General features: G+C 46.0%; 1 protein-coding gene across 1 annotated transcript in view; it reads right to left on the bottom strand.

The window, feature by feature from the left end:
- Positions 1 to 345: 345 nt before the first annotated feature.
- LOC147666722 (uncharacterized) overlaps positions 346 to 20,389 on the bottom strand; it is a 245,197-nt gene continuing 225,153 nt past the window's right edge. Inside the window, exons 3-5 of the mRNA XM_086948932.1 lie at positions 11,914 to 11,931; positions 505 to 1,492; positions 346 to 400 (exon numbers count right to left, since the gene is read on the bottom strand). Of these exons, the coding sequence (XP_086805058.1) occupies positions 346 to 400; positions 505 to 1,492; positions 11,914 to 11,931 (1,061 nt within the window). The remainder of the gene's footprint in view (positions 401 to 504; positions 1,493 to 11,913; positions 11,932 to 20,389) is intronic.

The raw sequence follows: 20,389 nt of genomic DNA, 5'->3' as shown, positions 1-20,389 counted from the left end.
TTACACACTCATTGCACTTGAATGGTTTTTCCCCTGTGTGTGTTAGCCGATGATACCTTAATGCTGAAGAGTTGCGAAAACTACTGTCACATTCACTACAATGATAAGGTTTTTCCCCCCGTGTGTGTTCGCTGATGACTTTTTAGGTCTGATAGCTGGCTAAAGCTCTTCCCACATTCACTGCACTTGAATGGTTTTCCCCCCGTGTGTGTTAGATTATGACTTTTTAGGTCTGATAACTGACTAAAGCTCTTTACACATTCATTGCACTTGAATGGTTTTTCCCCGGTTTGTGTTCGCTGATGTCTTTGAAGGTGTGATAACCGCCTAAAGCACTTTGCACATTCACTGCAATTGAATAGTTTTTCCCGTGTGTTTGTTCACTGATGTCTTTGAAGGTCTGATAACAGACTAAAGCACTTTTCACATTCAGTGCACTTGAATGGTTTTTCCCCTGTGTGTGTTCCCTGATGTTTTTGGAGGCTTGATAAGTGACTAAAGCACTTTGCACATTCACTGCACTTGAATGGTTTTTCCCCTGTGTGTGTTCGCTGATGTATTTGAAGGTGTGATAACCGACTAAAGCACTTTGCACATTCACTGCACTTGAATGGTTTTTCCCCTGTGTGTGTTCGCTGATGTCTTTGAAGGTGTGATAACCGACTAAAGCACTTTGCACATTCACTGCACTTGAATGGTTTTTCTCCTGTGTGAGTCCGCTGATGAAACCTTAATGCTGAAGAGTCACGAAAACTACAGTCACATTCACCACAATGATAAGGTTTTTCCCCCGTGTGTGTTCGCTGATGACATTTTAGGACTGATAACTGGCTAAATCTCTTCCCACATTCAATGCACGTGAATGGCTTTTCCCCTGTGTGTGTTCGCTGGTGTATTTGTAGGTATGATAACCGACTAAAGCACTTTGCACATTCACTGCACTTGAATGGTTTTTCCCCTGTGTGTGTTCGTTGATGTCTTTGAAGGTGTGATAACCGACTAAAGCACTTTGCACATTCACTGCACTTGAATGGTTTTTCCCCTGTGTGTGTTCGCTGATGTCTTTGAAGGTCTGATAACAGACTAAAGCACTTTTCACATTCAGTGCACTTGAATGGTTTTTCCCCTGTGTGTGTTCCCTGATGTTTTTGGAGGTTTGATATGTGACTAAAGCACTTTGCACATTCACTGCACTTGAATGGTTTTTCCCCTGTGTGTGTTCGCTGATGTATTTGAACGTGTGATAACCGACTAAAGCACTTTGCACATTCACTGCACTTGAATGGTTTTTCTCCTGTGTGAGTTCGCTGATGAACCCTTAATGCTGAAGAGTCACGAAAATTACAGTCACATTCACCACAATGATAAGGTTTTTCCCCCGTGTGTGTTCGCTGATGACTTTTTAGGACTGATAACTGGCTAAATCTCTTCCCACATTCAATGCACTTGAATGGCTTTTCCCCTGTGTGTGTTCGCTGGTGTATTTGTAGTTCTGATAACCTAATAAAGCTCTTGACACATTCACTGCACTTTAATGGCTTTTCCCCTGTGTATGTGTGCTGATGAAGCTTGAGTAGTGATGTCAAACTAACGCTCTTGCTGTATGTGTATGATTCTTCTTTCTTGGTTAGTGTCTGTGGGTCGGGTATATATTTGTCTACATCCCATGACTGCATTTCCTGATGGGTCGACATGGCTGATAAAGCACTTGTGTTTTTCTCACACACTTTATATGTGTGCAGTATTTTGCACGTTTGATTTCTGTCTTAACAATAAAATGCTATAGCCACCAAATATTTGCCACACTCCTAATATGTAGAAGGTGTCTTTGTAGGGGACTGTGCCTTTAGATTGGATTACGACTATACACGCTTGCGGGTAAAGATGTATCTTCCTTCTGGGCGCTGCAGATCGAGACAGTCTGTTGTATTGTAGATACAAGAACTCCTCTTTCCTTTACCCGTCAGTTGTCTGGCTCTGCTCTGTTGTGCTCTTCTCTGGTTACTGTGGTTTGGCCAGAAAGAGTTTACAATTCACCACGAGCACGGAGTGATGGTTTGTCATAATTTTATAAAACAGAGCACTGTGGTAATCACTTCATACCAATCCCATGAACAAAGCTGGTGTTGGACACTTGTTTATACAGGAGGCGGTTTGTTATTGTTGTTGCCTTAATTTTCCTAAGGTCATTTCTTCGTCTTGTGGCGTGGAGGTGCACAGCTCAGACTCTTACAATCACTGAACTGCCCTTGATACTTCATCCGGGATCTGTCAGTTTGTGTGCAGGTTCCCCTGTCGCCAACTGCGCTGATGATTTCCTGAATACTGTAGCTCATTATTTCTGCTATTATTGAAGATTTACCGCATTAGCTTCATTATTGATGTTCATTTCACACATTCAAGGCTTGTTTTCTGTTGGATGTAAAGATATTTAAAATTACTGAATTGAAACATAATGGAATGAGAATTCACAATGTTTAACTGGTTGTAAAAGAGATTTCAGGAGAGATTCACCAAATCTCCACACAATGCAGCGCAGCCCTCCCCCGCGAGGCTACGCTGCGTGGCGCGACAGGAAGGGAACAGGAGAGCACCATATTTTCAGAGATATGGCTCTCTCCTTTACTTTCCCTTGCGCCGGCACTGATTACAGAGGGCCTGCGTCAAGCATCCACCTTAGCACCAGAGCACTAGGTTGTGTGCGTCTGTGAGTCCAGCATGGGTTTTGTACAGGAAGGACACCGTTCCTGTACAAATTACTATGACTCGACACGAGGGAAAGCTTTTACCATTTTGCATACGTGTTGCACAGTGCAGCACACATGCAAAGTCAGAAAAGGAAGGAGAAATGAAAGCATTTCTCCTTCCTTGCACCTAGTTTTGTGGTTGTACGGGAACGCCCATGCACCACCCTTGGCAGGCCCCATGGCACAAAGTAATGCGAAACAATGCTATGCGCAGTGTCACATTACTTTAAGATTATTTCCAGTGCTAAAAAAGTTTAGCGCTGGAAAGTAAATTAGGAAAAAAGATTTTGCGCCATTTTGTGCGACTTTTGTGACGCAAACAGTGCAACATCTTAGTAAATCTCCCCCTTCTTCTTTATCACTTTTGAAACTTAGCAAGGAATATTTCATCATACACAGATATTTAACTAAAAGTTCTGTTGATCAGGTGACATCTTATTAATGTCTGAAAAGGAGGTGATTTACCAGTGTTTACAGAGTAACTTAGCAAAGTAAGGGTGCTCACGGAGCACCCAAGTGCTAGAGGTATAGCTTAAGATAGACGCATATGGTCTAGATTTCATTTAAACAACAATAGAGTTTAGAAAAAGAGCTGGATCAGGCTGGGCTGTAAAATTTCCAGTAACTCTTTATGAAGTATACAACAAAAGTAACTCCATTTACACACTTCTTCTCATTCTTTCCGATTCACTTAAGATCATCTCAAATGCCAACTCCTGTCTTTACTCGCTGTTCATAAGTCACCTTTGACACTTTCAACAGCTCCCTTGGTTCAAGCATTTCTGGTTTCTTCTAACCTGGAAGATTGGAACATTATTGTGAGTTGAGGGGGGTTTCCTATCACCATAACATCTGTCCATCTCCCTGAAACTAGTGCCGCTTACAGAGCCTGGTTCTGGCCCTGGAAGACAACTTTAAAAAGCAAGTCTTTATCTCCTAAAGTAGATAAAGTTCTGTAAGATGCAGCTCCGTCCGGGGCTTTTGTGTAAAACAGAACAAGGGGTTCAATGCAAGCCCCATCCTTTACATTATAAGCGCAGATCAGGCAAACAAACGTTGATTCATATAATTTAATATTCAATGAGATCAGTCATTTAGTACTTATAGAGAATCCATCACAACCAATAATTTACCTGACATATCCCCGCAGCAGATGTGTGCATATTACTCTTTCCCCCCCTTTTCCAACATTACATGGCATCTGGCATGACGTTGTCCTTTTGGGGGCCAGGATGCTATTTGTGACCGGATGGGCATTTGGAAGAGCGGGAGGAGGTGCCAGTTATCCACAGGTGATGCAGCATTTCTACCTTTCCATATTTCTCATATTCAAGTTGACCTAATTTCATATCCTTTGGCCCCCCCCTTCTGCCCTCTGGCTGCGCACTCACTCTTTGGCATTCATCAGAAGTCAGATAACTGCCTCATACTCACAAGGCCATGGATCTCACTTCTTCTACAACACGTATTGCAGACAAAGGGCCTAGTTAGGAGTTTGTCCAACAGATTATTGCCTCAAAACTAGGGGTGGGTGAAGAATTCCGCTCTGCCGGCGGAGCTCGTGAAGGTTGCCCACTGGTCCAAAAAACTCCATGTAGAACGGAGTTCTTTTCTCAAGTGGTTCGCCAACAGTAAGGTGACGAGCGCTAGAAAATATAACACACTAGACCTCCTCCTTGCGAGATTTCTCATTGGGGAGGTCACGGCAGGTCGCGACCACTCGAATGTTAAAATCTGCCATTCTTGTTGATGAAGCTGCCATTCGTTTAGAATATCAATTAGAGTGGCAGAAAGCAACAGCGCCCTCTGGAACGACGCGTAGTGCTGTTCGTGCCGATTTTACAGTGGGGGTTAAATTCCTGGCACTAAAAATCAGTACGAGCAGTGCAACTTTAACTCTGCCACTAGCGGAAGTCTGCTGAGTGCGGCGGAGTTTCCCTGACACTTCATGGAGTTCCGCAGGGTAAACTCTGCAAACTACACCAAGGCATTATCAAAACGTGACAGATATCCTGTCTGCCTTATTATAATTGCCAAAGGATGCAATGCATTTTTAATGGGGCGGGCAGGATACCTGTCACATTTGTGATGGAATAAACCATCCGCTGAAATATAAATCAGGCATTTGGTGTACATTGCGTCCACTGTGGCTAGCTGGGCTTGAAGGATCTTGTGGTTTGTGGGTCTCACACTGCGTTGAGGTCACCGCCAGGCAGACCTTCCATCAGCTGCATCCTGTGCAGATCTTCCATCCAGGCAGGACCTCCGTCAGCTGTGCCTTGTGCAGATCTTTCTTCCAGGAAGGGGCTTCGGTCAGCTGCGCCTTGTGCAGATCTTCCTTCCAGTCAGGACTTCTGTCAGCTGAGCCTTGTGCAGATCTTCCATCCAGGCAGGACCTCCGTCAGCTGTGCCTTGTGCAGATCTTTCTTCCAGGAAGGGGCTTCGGTCAGCTGCGCCTTGTGCAGATCTTCCTTTCAGGCAGGAATTCTGTCAGCCATGCCTCATGCAGATCTTCCTTCCAGGCTGTACTTCTGTCAGTGGTGCCCTGTGCAGATCTTTCTGCGAGGCAGGACTTCTGTCAGCTGAGTTTTGTGCAGGTCTTCCTTCCAGGCGGGACTTCTGGCAGCTGTGCCTTGTGCAGATCTTCCTTCCAGGCAGGGTCTTCTGTCAGCTGCACCTTGTGTGGATCTGCTTGCCAGACAAGGGCTTCTTTCCTCAATGATCAGTTCAAAGGTCGGGAGAGGTAGAATTGGTCTAGGTCATCTTCTTTATTGCAGTTCAACTGGTCATGCCACAGAGCTTGTGCTCTGAGAGGACGGACATTCTGGGTTTTCTGAGCTTTCTGAGTTTTCTGAGTTTTTAGAGCTTTCTTTCTCTTTTTCCTCATTTAAACTCCACACAAGCCCCTGTCCAGGACGGCTCCTCGTTCATTCGACCAGAGACGTGTCCTGTGGCACACGGGCTCTTTCCAGTTTTCATCTTTGTGTAATGTTTCAGTGTTTTGCTCACCTCCAAACCTTTCTCATTTCCCATCGATCTCTTTCCTGCAGTCTAGTCCCAGGTTGTGCAGGCTGGAGGTCAATTAAGTAATGGTCATCAGCTTGGAAGCTCAGTTAATTCTTCAGTATTTGTCATTGATCTCCATGTGTGGCTGGTTTGGGTCTGCCCCCTGCATCGCTCCCGATAACTCACACAGGGTTTTCCACTTCAGTCCCTTAGGTGAGCCTCGGCCGCCGTCGTCCCTCGGACAGAAGGAAAAGACTCAGGTGATTGAAATTACGGACGAAGAAAGCAAGATTTAGCACCAGGCACCGCTCCCTCCCACTGTAACTTAAGGCTCTACTCGATCTCCGTAGCGCTGTGACCGTCCTGACTTCTCAGGAGCGGTCGCTCCTCACGCTGCTCCCTGCCCTGATATCGTAGCGCTTATTGCCAGACTTCCAGACTGATCATTGCATTAGAGTCCAAGTGCGCACTGCTTGCTGCATTTAATTGTGCCTGACTGTATTAATTGTGCCTGATTGTATCGTTTCATAGCGCTTAACTGCTGGACTGCTGCTCTTTTGTTAATCATCTGTGCGCTGCTCGCTTTGCCTAATTTAATTTTGTGTGCCTGATTGTGCCGGTGCCACTGCCCGTTTAAATCGCGATTTTCAGGTTGTGCCCCAATCTCGTCCTGTTTCACTTTTGGCTTGCTGCCATTTTGTTGTTTGTTTGTTGTGCCTCCCAGCCCGGCTCTCCACCCCGCTCCCGCCTCCCAGCTGCTCCTCCCTCGCTCCGCCCCCTCCACTGTCCACTTATGACAGGTGCTTTTGCGCGCAGCATTCACGCGCAGCGGATGCGCCCCATGCGCGCCGAAGGTGCGCCAAAGGTAAGCCCGTCTAACCCCGTCCGCGCCTGGGCCGCGCCCAGCACCATACCCCCTGGCCCCCCGCAAAATCCACTCCGCCCGCATAACGTACGACGCTGTCACCCTCTCAGCACTCAACCCCGGCCGCCTCCCAGACTGCTACCAAGCCGCCCCAGGACACACCCATGGACCCTTCACCTGCCAATCCTGCAAGTTCGACTGCATCAGGACCCACACCAAATCCACAAGCTCCAAACAGAGCTCCGACACTAACCACCTGAAATGCATCCTGCTCAACACCCGCTCGGTCCACAGACACGCCATTGACCTTTGGAACCTACTTGACACCACATCGCCGGACGTCGCCTTCCTTACAGAAACCTGGATGAACGCCTCATCAGCTCCCGACATCGCCATAGCCATCCCGGATCATCCGAAACGACTGCACCAACCAAACAGGAGGAGGCATCGCCATCGTCCATAAGAACACCATCCGCATCACGACCAGTTCAGACGATAACCTCACTACCGCCGAACACCTTCACTTCCAGATCCACACCGACCCCAAGACCACACTCAGAGGCACCCTCATCTACAGGCCACCAGGTCCCCGCACACAATTCAGCAAAGACATCACTGACTTCATCAGCCCACACGCCCTCTCCTCCGAGGACTACATTCTACTGGGAGACCTCAACTTCCACCTGGAAAAGAAAAACGACAGCAACACCACCACCCTTCTGGACAACTTGGCCAACCTCGGACTCGAACAACTTGTTGATACCCCCACCCACTATGCCGGGCACACGCTCGACCCAATATTCACCTCCAGCAAGCACATCTCCTTCAACCACATCACAGCTCTCCATTGGACGGACCACAGCTGTGTTCACTTCAACTACAAAAAGACCACAACCCACAACCACCCACAACCAATTCCCCGAAGAAACTGGAACAAAATTACAATCGACCAGCTCTTCACATCGCTTCACCATAACCCTCCTGCCAAATCATCGGACCCAAACCAAGCAGCCACCAACCTCACACAATGGATCACCCACAGCGCCAACGAACTAGCACCCTTGAAAAATCATCAAATAAAGCAAGGGAGCAAAAATGCCCCCTGGTTCAACGATGACCTTAAGAAATCCAAGAAGTTCTGTCGCACTCTCGAGAAAGCCTGGAGAAAAAACCCAACCACTGACAACCTGGCCACCTTCAAGAACGCCACCCGCAAACACCACCAACTAATCCGATCCACCAAGAAATCAGCATTCAAGGATCGACTTGACAACAACGCCCACAACAGCAAGGAACTATTCAACATCGTCAAAGAATTTACCAACCCTACTGCCGGCACCAACGACATCACTCCCTCCCAAGACCTCTGTGACTCCCTAGCCTCATTCTTCCACAACAAAATCGCCGACATACATAACAGCTTTGAAAACCAGTCTGGAGACCAGTCCACTCTACCCACCTCCAAACCAAAACCCCCCTCTAACGCGCCTGGAACCCAATCACCACTGAAGACACCATCCGCCTGATGAACTCCATCCACTCAGGATCGCCAACCGACCCATGTCCCCACCACATTTTCAACAAAGCAGACTCTATTATCGCACCCCATCTCCGAGACGTCATCAACTGCTCCCTCAACTCCGCTACCTTCCCGGAAAGCTGGAAACATGCCGAACTCAGCGCACTTCTGAAGATACCCACAGCAGACCCCACTGAACTTAAGAACTACCGCCCCATCTCGCTCCTCCCATTCCCTGCCAAAGTCATTGAGAAAGCCATCACCAGTCAGCTCGCCACCTTCCTCGAATCCAACAAATCTCTCGACCCCTCACAGTCCGGCTTCCGAGCCAAACACAGCACAGAAACCGCCCTAATCGCAGCTACTGACGACATTCGAACACTACTGGACAACGGAGAAACAGTCGCCCTCATCCTACTTGACCTCTCCGCAGCCTTCGACACAGTCTGTCATAGCACCCTCATACAACGCCTCAGCAACATCGGAATACAAGGAAAAGCATTGGACTGGATCATCTCGTTCCTCGCCGGAAGAACCCAGAGAGTCCGCCTCCCCCCTTTTAGATCAGATGCCTCCGAAGTCATCTGCGGCGTACCTCAAGGATCATCACTCAGTCCCACTCTCTTCAACGTATACATGAGTCCCCTCGCATCCATCGTGCGCCAACACAACCTCAGCATCATCTCCTACGCAGACGACACCCAGCTGATCCTCTCCCTCACCAAAGACCCAAACACCGCCAAAACCAACGTACACGAAGGAATGAAAGAAGTATCCGAGTGGATGAAGAATATCCGTTTAAAACTGAACTCGGACAAAACGGAAGTCCTCATCTTAGGTTCATCCCCCTCTGATTGGGACGACTCATGGTGGCCACCGGCCCTGGGAACAGCACCCATACCTACGGACCACGCATGTAACCTGGGATTCATCCTAGACTCCTCCCTCTCGATGACCAGACAAGTCAACGCCGTCCCATTACCATGCTTCAACATCCTACGCATGCTCAAAAAAATCTTCCGTTGGATCACCACCGAAACAAGAAAAACGGTCACCCACGCACTGGTCACAAGCCGACTGGATTACGGAAACACCCTTTACGCCGGAACCACAGCCAAACTACAGAAAAAACTCCAACTCATCCAAAACGCCTCAGCCAGACTCATACTAGACATCCCCCGCCAAGCTCACATTTCCGGTCACCTGAAAGACCTGCACTGGCTCCCCGTCAACAAGAGAATAATGTTCCGTCTCCTCACCCACGCACACAAAGCCCTCTATGACCTAGGACCCAAATGCCTCAGCACGCGCCTGTCCTTTTACACCCCCACCCGCCAACTACGATCGTCCAATCAAGCCCTCACCGCAATTCCGCGCATCCAATGATCCACCATGGGGGGAAGATCCTTCGCCTACTTAGCGGCCAAACCTGGAATTCTCTCCCCACCCACCTCCGCCTTACACAGAACCACCTCTCCTTCAGAAAGCAACTAAAAACTTGGATATTCGATAAGTAAAGTACCCCCCCTCCCTCAAGCGCCTTGAGACCCTCTGGGTGAGTAGTGCGCTATACAAATTCTGAACTTGAACTTGAACTTGAGCTCCATGAAACATTAAGACAGTTCTACCGCAGCCAGCACACACTACAAGACTCCAAGAGTCAACACTACAAGTGCTGCTCCAAGGTTTAATCCTACCACTGTATCTGAACATCCCCTGGCAAATGCCTGTTGCGTGTTTATCTAGGCTCCTGATCGATACGCGACCTTATGCCCCTATTCGGCTATAAATCCATTTATTCCCTATATTGGCATAACCGTTCAAGTGCGATATTCAGAAAGTCATCTCTGGCCTCACACGAACAGAGCCACATTCAAGGATATCTCTCTGCCACTTCCTTTGCAACCAATTAGTGCAATGACAGAGCAGAAGTCACTATCTGATATTCCTAGATTAACACTCCGAGTTCTTCAACAAGATAAAAACTCAGCAAACTGGGAAATCCCCCTTGCTTTGTTTTGATTAGTAATAGAACTCTAATGAGCAACTCATAGCTATCACTTCCTAGTGATATCTTTAATTGACGTCTTATGTCCAGCAAACTTGCGTCAAACCAGGCACCTTTCAGGTATAAATACTACCAACGTTGCCTTAAGCAATGTTCTGTTGCTAGCTGTCTGCAAGACCCCGTGTTGGTGAAGCTAGCACCCTGTCGCTGCAGCCTGCTGTCCCTGTGGTGGTGAAGCTACTGATACCATTATCGCTGCCAAAGCGCGAACGATGGTGTGGTATGCTTAGGAGCTGAACAGCCGTCCCTCTGCGAAGAGCCCAGCAGATTCCAGCTGCCCGCGGACGCTGTCCCCCCTCCTTCCTCGACGCGCTGAAGAAGAGCCGCTGCCTTTCTCGTGCAGAGAAATCCAGCTCCAGCGTTTCCGGTCTACCCTTGCGGGTGACTGGGATACCGAGTCCCCCTGAAGGAGATACCAGACCTCCATCATTCTATTCAGAGGTATGGTGTTGACTAAACCCTTAGATGAGAATTCTTGAAGCAAACCTTGGCAAAACCAACTTAACTTAAAGCTACTTACTTACTCCCCTTCCACGTGTTAGGCTTAGGTCAGGCACACTGGGGTAGGTTTAGTTAGAAGCACCAGTTGAGTATTTTAGCCTAATGTATATATGACTGTATATATGTTTTATTACTTTTAAACCATTGTATGGCTAAGAAACCATATCAATGCTTTTACAGTATTATCTCGCAATACTTATCTTACTGTACGTACTTTTTATAATAACAAGTCTTGCAATTGTGGCAATTCATTTCTCTTGTACGAGAAGAAAGACTGTTCAATAAATGTTAACCCTTTATTGACAAACGCCCGTCTCTCTATTCTCTACATATCGTGAAAGTAAACTGCACTAGACTGACTGAGTGAAATACCTGTCTATTGTTTCACACGACCCTAGAGATTGACTCTTGATCTGAGGAGCAAAGTTGTCATGTTGCACGGTTGTTGGAAAACTGAATCCCTTCGGGAGGCAAGATGGCGGCAGTGGCAGTGTGAGAGGAGCCGTGGAGCAGCAGTGTGTGTGGCGGTGGTGCAACACGCCCCTAGATGCCTCGAACACCTACTCTTACCGTATGCCGGTGAAAATGAAGGACTGCTAACTCCTAGCAAGTCGCGGTAGGAGCCCGCAATTTCCGACTTCAAGTCGCGGTAGGAGCCCGCAATTTCCGACTTCACTCCCGATGCAAGGTGTGTTCAGCCGCGGAAGAGTGTGCTCTCCGGCAGCCTGTAAGAATCAACAGCCGGAGGTAGTGACTACAGGTGCGCTCCGGTTGCTCACAGCGGCACTCGCCCCCTGGTTGCGGTGCATTCTGATTGTAAAGCTCGCCTCCCGCTATCCGGCAGTTTCTGTGACTCAGCGGAGGGTGAGGTCTGTGAATAACCCCTGTTGGTGCGGACTGCTTCGAGGATCGTTAAGTTCAAGAATGGCCCCGAAAATAGCCTCTGGTATAGCAGCCAAGGCGGCGGCTGCAAAGAAGAAGGCACAGGCTGCGCGGGCTGCCTCTCACATGGCAGCTGCCGTTTCAGCTGAGATGGTGAACTCGGCACGAAAAGCGGTGGTAACTGGGGCAGTGCAAGAGCCGGGGGCGAAACTAAAGCCGATCACGTCAATCCCCGAACTCTTTGCTAGAAGTGGCCAAAGCTCTAAAAATACAGTAAATACAACTCCCTCCATTGCAGATAAGGAGGAGGTATTGCAGGGCGCACTAGAATATGATTTAGACGCTGATGCAGCCCTATTGGCGGTCACGGTGAGTGTGTCACAAACACCTTCATCCTTAACAGGAATTAATACAGACTCAGCCAGCATAAGGGGGGAAGGAGGAGGAGAAGGAGGAAATGAAGGAGTGATCCAGCCGACCCCAGGACCAGCCCAGGTGGAATTACTCGATCAGAATCTTCAATTAAGCGGTGGGGGAGAAAAGGGGGAAGATATTGACGGGACTGCAATCATTGGCGTGTTAGTTTCACCCCAGCATGTGGAGGAGCTGATGGCTGTCGAACTCGAGGATGCCAATGCCATTCAGGGTATACAGAAAGACACTCTAAAGGAACCTGACTGTAGGAGAAAGGAGAATGCACCATGTCTCTCTCAGTCTACAGCGATCTTGGCTGAAGGAATGGCAAGCGAACAAGAGAAGGAGAAGGATAGCAGTGATTGCTTCTATTCAGTGACCGAAGAGGCAGAGTGGTCCGATGGCGAAAGGAGCTCCTCTCTAGAAGATAGTAATATTGAGACGGATAGCGACCCTGACCTAACCCTTCCTGGTACAGCGAAAAGACTAGATGGCAATGCTAAGGCTCATGGTCAAGCACATAGGGATCTGAGTTGGGATCACTCTTCAACGACACCACTACAGGGAATTCAGGAGACCGAGGTCCCTCATCCCCCCCTTCTGGATGTTATCTACCAGACAATGCTCACGCACAGAGAAGAAGCCAGGCAGGACACAAGGAAGTCGCAATCAGCAATGCGTAAGTTACAAACTGTTGTAAGAAAGCTATCAAAAGCACATGCTAATGTGGGGGATAGAGTTACGAACTTAGAAGAGCGGATTGTAGCGACTGAGTCGGAGGCTGCCTCTGCATCACTTAAAGTCGACTCTCAGGCAGCGCAGGTTGTTGATATCCAGTGGAAGCTGGAGGATATGGAGAATAGGCTGAGGCGCAACAACCTGCGCGTCCTTGGGGTTCCAGAGGGGATTGAGGGGTCGGACATGAGGGCCTTCATCATTACCCTTTTTAAGAATGCATTTCCTGAGCTGGCAGATTGGAACTGGTCTTCTGAGATTCAGAGAGCCCACCGAACTCCATTTAAAATACGAGCTGGTGCTACTCCGGACAGACCTTATATTTTTAGGAAACTTCATCCTCAGACAAAGTATATCTTTCTTTGTAAGACCGGACTTTTGTCATGCAACGGTCGAGAGGCGCTGGAGGCTTCGTCAACTGATTAAGCCTTTCCAGGAAAAACATATGCAGGTCTATCTGGTAAATCCTGCACAGCTTAAAGTTGTGGGAGAGGGCAAGACTCAATTTTTTTCATCTGAGGTGAAGGCAAAAGAATTTCTGGACTCACTATAAATAATTATAAATAACCCGGTAACAAGGGGAAGTGGCTCGAAAGGTGTCCAGAAAAAGACATATAGCAGGCTAAACAAACTAATGTTGATGCTTACCCTAGGGTGTTATGTTTAATTTTTCTTTGTTGTCTCTTGGAGTTGGGAGGGGAGGCGTCTAGGGGGGGATGTGTTTTTGTTCAATGTATGATTTTTGGTGTTTCACAAGTGCATCCACACACACCACACTGCTGCATCCATCCATCAACGCACAGACCTCGGTCTGAGCGCTTCTAGGGGGAAAGGGTGGGATGGAAGGGGTGGGGGTAGGGTGACCCAAGGGAGGGTCACGCACTTGAGGGTGGTGGAGGGAGAGGGGGGGGAAGCACAGAAATAAAGAAAAAACTGAGAATTGACGCTATAGAAATCAGACCCGTATGCTTTTTTTTCTGTACAGGATGACTAATATCAGTAATCAAATCCCGGATCTACAAAGAAGGGGATGCATAAAAATCGATAATGCTTAGCCTTACTATCTACTCGATTAATATAGGGGGGCTCAATGACTGGCGAAAAAGAGCCAGACTTACAGAATTTGTTAAAACTGAACCCTTAGATATCTTGTGCTTGCAGGAAACGCATCTCTCATGGGCTAAAAGAAAGCTGTTAAAATTTGGTGGCTTTGAGATGCTTACATGCTCTTCCCAGTCCTCAACTATAAGAGGTGTGGCAATTGTGGGAAAAACAACCCTGGGTGGGGTCAAACGGGCTAAATCAGATCCAGCAGGGAGATGGGCCATAGTAGAATTAGGATGTGGGATAACGGTCTGTGGAATCTATGGATCAAATCATGATGATCCCACAGTATTTGAAGTAGTGGAAAGCGAGTTGTCAAGCTGGCCCGCACCAATCTTGGTATGTGGAGATTTTAATATTACAATGGATCTCTCTAGCAATATCCCTTATAGTGGAAGGAAACCCAGAGTCTCAAGGGCGCTCCTATCCATGATGACATCACATGGTTTGGCTGATATATGGAGCTCAAAATATCCTGATGACCCAGGCTTTACTTATTTTTCCTGTCCCCACCAGAAGTATTGTAAACTTGACTATGCTTTAATCTCCTCAGGAGAGATTGGGAAAGTTAACATTAAAAAACTCCCCAAAATCCTATCGGATCATAACCCGTTAGTTATTAGCCACAGCGGTCTAGGTCCAACTAAGAAAAGAAGATCTTGGACATTTAACCGTAAATTATTAGCTGATGCTGCATTTATAGAACATCTACGAAACCGGACACACAAGTTTTTTGACGCAAATCAATACAGTGCTTCGAGAAACTCGGTCTGGGATTCATTTAAAGCAGTATTGAGAGCGGAAGTAATCAGCTATTCAGCCCAGCTAAGGAAAAAACAACAGGATTATAAGAACAGACTTCTGGGTGATTTGGCTAAAGCAGAGGAATAGCATTGTCTGGCATTAACTTTGGGGAAGGAGAGCGCTCAGTGTCAAACCAAAATTTGTCTGATTAAAGCCGAAATACAAAAGCTATTGGCTGATAGGGCATCTATAGATTACTGGACCTATAGGAAGAAAATGTATGAGACAGGGGAGCAGGCCGGGAGGGCATTAGCCTTAAGAACTAGGCAAGACAGTGTTAAAAATGCCATAACATGCATACAGGATGAGGGTCGAGATTATACCGAACCCCAAGATATTGTATCTGTATTTGAAAAATACTACGAGAACCTATATAGGGAAGATGCAGGGGATATCTCCCCAGATATTATAGGGAGGCATTACCCAGATTTAGGCCCCAAGTTAAACCAAGATGAAATGGCAAGTCTCGAGTGTGATATAACTAAGGAAGAAATATTAGAAGCATTGTCTCAGTTAGCCGGAGGTAAAGCTGCTGGCTCTGACAGTATACCCTTAGAGATATATAAATATCTGAAAATCGAGATAACACCATACTTGCTAGATCTTTTTAATGGGATTATATGTACTGGTATAATACCAGAAACTTGGAGAGATACTAATATCGTGGTATTCCACAAGAAAGGTAAGCCGAAAGAGAATACTGGTTCCTATAGACCAATTTCTCTTATTAATTCTGACAATAAATTGTATGCAAAAATCATAGCCACAAGGCTGGGGAGGGTCATCGGCGGCCTCGTCTCCCCTTGGCAGCATGGGTTAATTCCCGGTCGTGGCACAACGGACCATGTGAGAAGAGCGATATCTATATTCGAGGCCCATGCTGGGGGGGAGGGGGTCGCTATGATCCTCCTCGATGCCGAGAAGGCATTTGACCGCGTTAGATGGCAATATCTTTGGGATGTATTACAGGGAAGAGGCTTTGGTCCAAAGATATTGATAGCTATCAGGGCCATATATCGCGACCCGATGGCGCACATACAGTTGATGGGTCTGAGTTCGGCTGGGATCAGGATAGAAAGGGGCACCCGTCAGGGTTGCCCCTGTTCACCAATCTTATTTGCCTTGTATATTGATCCATTGATTAGGCAGATATTGGTAAGTAACAACATAAAACCAGTCATAACTAATGGGTTCGAGAGTAAAATCCTTGCATATGCAGACGATCTAGCGGTTATGACACCTGATCCGGCAGCGACCATGCGAACATTAGCAGAGATTACTAAACAATTTGGACATTATTCTGGATACAGGTTGAACGAGGAGAAAACACAGGTGATCTGCTCAAAGAATATAATAAAAATGGATCTACGGTATGTCGACTCTGCTACGTACCTGGGGGTTATAATTAGAGCAGAGACAGGGCTAATTATACAGGATAACTTTAATCCATTACTTAAAAAAAATAGAAACAGACTTAAAACGTATGGATGCATTACATCTCTCTATTATTGGAAGAACAAACGTTTTGAAAATGACAATGCTGCCCAAATTGTTGTATCTATATAGGTCTATACCCTTTTTGATTGAGGAACAAATATTAAATAAAACCGAATCTATATTTAACAGTTTTCTCTGGCAATACGGCAAGATTAGAAGAGCAGCTAAGTATATGTCTCTTCCTCAGGAGCTGGGAGGCTTGGGTGCCCCAAACATTAGGTTCTACCACTGGGCATGTTTAATGACCCAGATGTCTATCTTATTCCAAGCTGGTGGTGGGGCGGGGAATTATACCAGGGATCCAAATGATAATATGTATATACCTCCCTCAATATACGAGCTTCTCATGGGGCAGGAAGCCGTGGGTGCCTTATTGAGAAAAAAGAATCGTAGATTTTTTAAGAAAACTAGGCTCAAGATTATACTGGGAGCCTGGGACCTATGGAAGAGAGTTCAGAAATATATGCAGATCTCCAGAATTAATAGACACTCACCACTTTGGAAATCAGGTTTCTTTCCGAACCTTAGTATGGATGGGGCATGGAAATGCTGGGAGCAACATGGCATACAGACGATAGGTGATATTATGCGTAGTGGTAAGCTGATGTCATTCGAAGCTATTCAACAGAAGTACGATCTATCTATAGCTCACAGATTTAAGTATTTCCAAATCGCACGAACTTTCAGAGCAGATGTAATTGCCACTTGCTCTTCTGCCCCTAACCCCATCCTTGATTATGTAGCGAACCATGGTGATAGGATAAGGATAGTATATCAGGAGCTGTTGGGCAGGTTGCCTAATGATCTTGAGAAACATGAGGCAGCTTGGGCAACGAAACTACAGGACCCAGATGCAGACCTTGATAGAGCCCTATCCTTAGATAGGCAGGTACTTAGGTCCTCCAATTTGAAGGCTCAACATTTCATGACTGTCTTCAACCTATACTATACACCAGCTAAGTTACATGAGTGGGGGATAAGAGAAGACAGTAAATGTCCTAGATGTCAACAAGATTCGGCTGATTTGGTTCATATGTTCTCTATCTGTGAAAAACTTGTCACAATCAAAACGGAGATAGAAAAATTTCTGGAGGGGCTGCTAGGCTCGAAGATCAGCCTATCCCCAACAGTTATGATATTGGGGATTGATGGCAGACTAGGGCTGAGTGGAAGGAGAGAGGCAGAGGCCTTAATCTTCTTAGAAGCAGCCGTTCTAAGAATCTTGATATCAGCTGCTTGGAAGGATCCCTCTCCCCCCAATTTCTCGATGTGGATGGCCAGATTCCTCACTATACATAATATTGAATCCTCTCTGTATTCTCATAAAGGTAAAAAATTGTGGGAGTTTGGTCTTGAAATGTGGGCACCTGTGAAGGCATGGAGGGAGGGTATATCTACTAACGGTGCTTTTAGGTAACTTTTTTCTGTAATTTCCTTTTGTATTTAGTCTATCTTGCCAACCTTTTTTTAAAACAGCGGTATATATATATGTAAATAGGTATAAACTGATCTTTTTATCTTTTTGTATGGATTAAATATTTTATATACCTTTTATAAAGGTTGGCAATAACAATATCAAATCTAAAGGCTATATTGATGTATTAACGGGATATATGATTTTTTTGTGATTTTCTGTCGGTGTATTAAATTTGTATGTCTTTTTATATACTGCCAATTCTCAATAAAAAAAAAATAAAACAAAAAGGAAAACTGAATCCCTTCTTGTCTGTGCCAGGGAAGCTGATCACTTCCCATGCAGAGAAGAAAGTTTCCAGTGACCTCTGAGCTAGTTGGTAACACACCAATTAAGTTTAGCATAGTCAGTGGAGGCCTGGAATATACGCAGTTCCACGTCGATACTACTGTTTATGTTATTCCAATGCGCAGGGCCTAGTGGGAAACTAGGAACTACACTACATGGCGCCCAAACGTTTGGTAAGGCGATAAACTAACGCAAGACGTTAGAGTAACTCAGTCGTGCATATTTCACACAGACCCCTTTCTCCCGTAAATACTCCAATAGACGTCTGGAGTGGGTAAAAGGTTAAAATCCGCCCGACCTTAGTAGGAAGAGATTCCTATGTAAAGCTCTGGTTTATTCAACGTTGAAGGATACAGTGTTCCAAAATATTGTGCATCTAATCTTTGTCTCCTTGGAGACCTACACTGCAAAAACTGCATTTATAGAATGTCAGTACAAAACAACGGAACCACTGGGGGTGCAGTAAATGCGACTCAGCAGGATTCTGACGATACTGTACCGGGTGCAATAATCATCCCGGCACACTTAAGAAAATCTATAACTCTAAAACCTATAGAAAACGGACTGACACCACAAGGTGGTACAGTAATTTTCGTGATAGAGGCTCACGAATATCGGCAGACAGAGGTATTCTATTCATGGATAAACTTTCCAGCGGCAAACGCTAGAACAAAAGAGTTTCACTATTACAAAATAGAGGAACCTCCGGAAGAGTACGCTCCTTTCGAGGAGATTGAAATTCCACTTAAATTTCAAGAGCACCTGCTCTGGTTTAATGGCGCCCTAAAACACAAAGATCACATAACTAGGCTCGGTCCACTAGGTAGACCAGGAGCAACGTGGCCGGTTCTAGCCAGCTACACACCACATCCTGACATTGCAAAAAATGTCAAAAGAAGAGCTGTTAGTACAGCTAAAAACACTAATTAAAATACATAGGCAACTAGTCCAATATGTAATGCGGACTGCAACAGTCCAACCAGCTGTTAATACACCACAGCTGACCCCTCATCAGGGGAACACAAATAAAATTACACCACAGAACATACAATCATGTCTTGGTAAAACACCCGTAAAACGGGAACAAATTCCTTTCTGGTTAGCGCAGAAAATCACTCAAATAGAGGCAGTATTTCCTAATACTACCCCTATAGAGAAACACAGAATCTTGACCATCTGCCTTCCAATGGGGGTCGCACCACACGTGGAGGACTGTGACACTTGGGGTACAGTCTTTGCTTCCATTTACACAAAAACACACGGTGTTCCGTCAATGGCGGTAATACCAGAAGTGCTAAAACAGATTCAGAATGAATACGGTCCAGAACCCGCTTTAACTCTTGGTATGAAATTACTGAAAGACTTCAAGCAGGTCTGGGCTATATTATTAGCCAACATAAAAGGAGAAGCAGCATCTGTGGCGATCCGCCAGAAGTTGAAGGAAACAGATATAACAGAGCAGCCTGTCGAGCTTGCCAGAATCATAGAAAAATGCTATGAAGAATTAGGTAGAGACAGCTTGGGTGGAAAACCAGTTAAGCCCCAACTGCTTGAAAATCCTGAAAAATTATTTATTAAAAATAATTCAAACACTCCTAAAAAGAACTGGGATGGAAATAAACAGTCCAGTCCCAAAGAAAAAGTTTTCCAGACCAGAGGAAGGTCTCCTCGATGAAGGGAAAGAACTCCGACTCGAGAACACCAGTCTCCCCAGCGGGAACCCTCTGAGAAAAGATATAACCTTAGAAATAGGGATAATCTGAAAAAACCTGATAGATATCAAAGTATTGATACACGTCCCTCTCGATCTTTTCCACAGAATTCGGAAAGAAGAGGACGGTCAGACCCAGGAGAGCACACCAAGTCCAAAGACAAGGAACCTGCTCAGAGTAAAAAATCTCAATTTCAGAAAAAGAAGGTAGCCAGTATTAGAGTAATCGAACATGCCGAGAATACTGAGGACACAGTTGAAAAACGGGGAGTGGGCATTGACAATGTTGGACAGTGCAGCAGAAATCAGTATAGCGCGCAAGATCTTGATGAGTCATCTGGAGACAGTGGACACGAATGAATACATTCAGGTTGAAACTGCCGACACCAGACTTAGCGAGCCCCATAAAATATACGAAATAACATTGCGTATGGAGGGTGATAAGACTAGGAAAATTAGAGGTCTATTTTGGGATAAACTCTCAAAGGGCTATGATATTCTGTTAGCTGAAAAAGATTGCCCCCCAGAGTTTGTCAGGGAGTGCCCTCGTGGCGAAGAAGTTATTATGCCTGCCTTCTCGAATCACATTCCGATTCACAAAAAATACACTTATGCAAGGAAATGGGCAGTAGCCCAGGCACCTGCATTATATAAAAATCATGTAGGTTGGGATGAGGACTCTCCTCCTCACAAAATCCACTTAAAAAGTGAACCAACTGCCCAACGGCAGTATCCCATAAAGCAAGAAGCTAAACAACAAGTCAGGGAGATTTT

Source organism: Lissotriton vulgaris, unplaced genomic scaffold, assembly GCF_964263255.1.
Source record: "Lissotriton vulgaris unplaced genomic scaffold, aLisVul1.2 SCAFFOLD_1154, whole genome shotgun sequence".
NCBI classification, from domain to species: domain Eukaryota; kingdom Metazoa; phylum Chordata; class Amphibia; order Caudata; family Salamandridae; genus Lissotriton; species Lissotriton vulgaris.
This window is presented reverse-complemented; position numbering and strand designations above follow the sequence as displayed.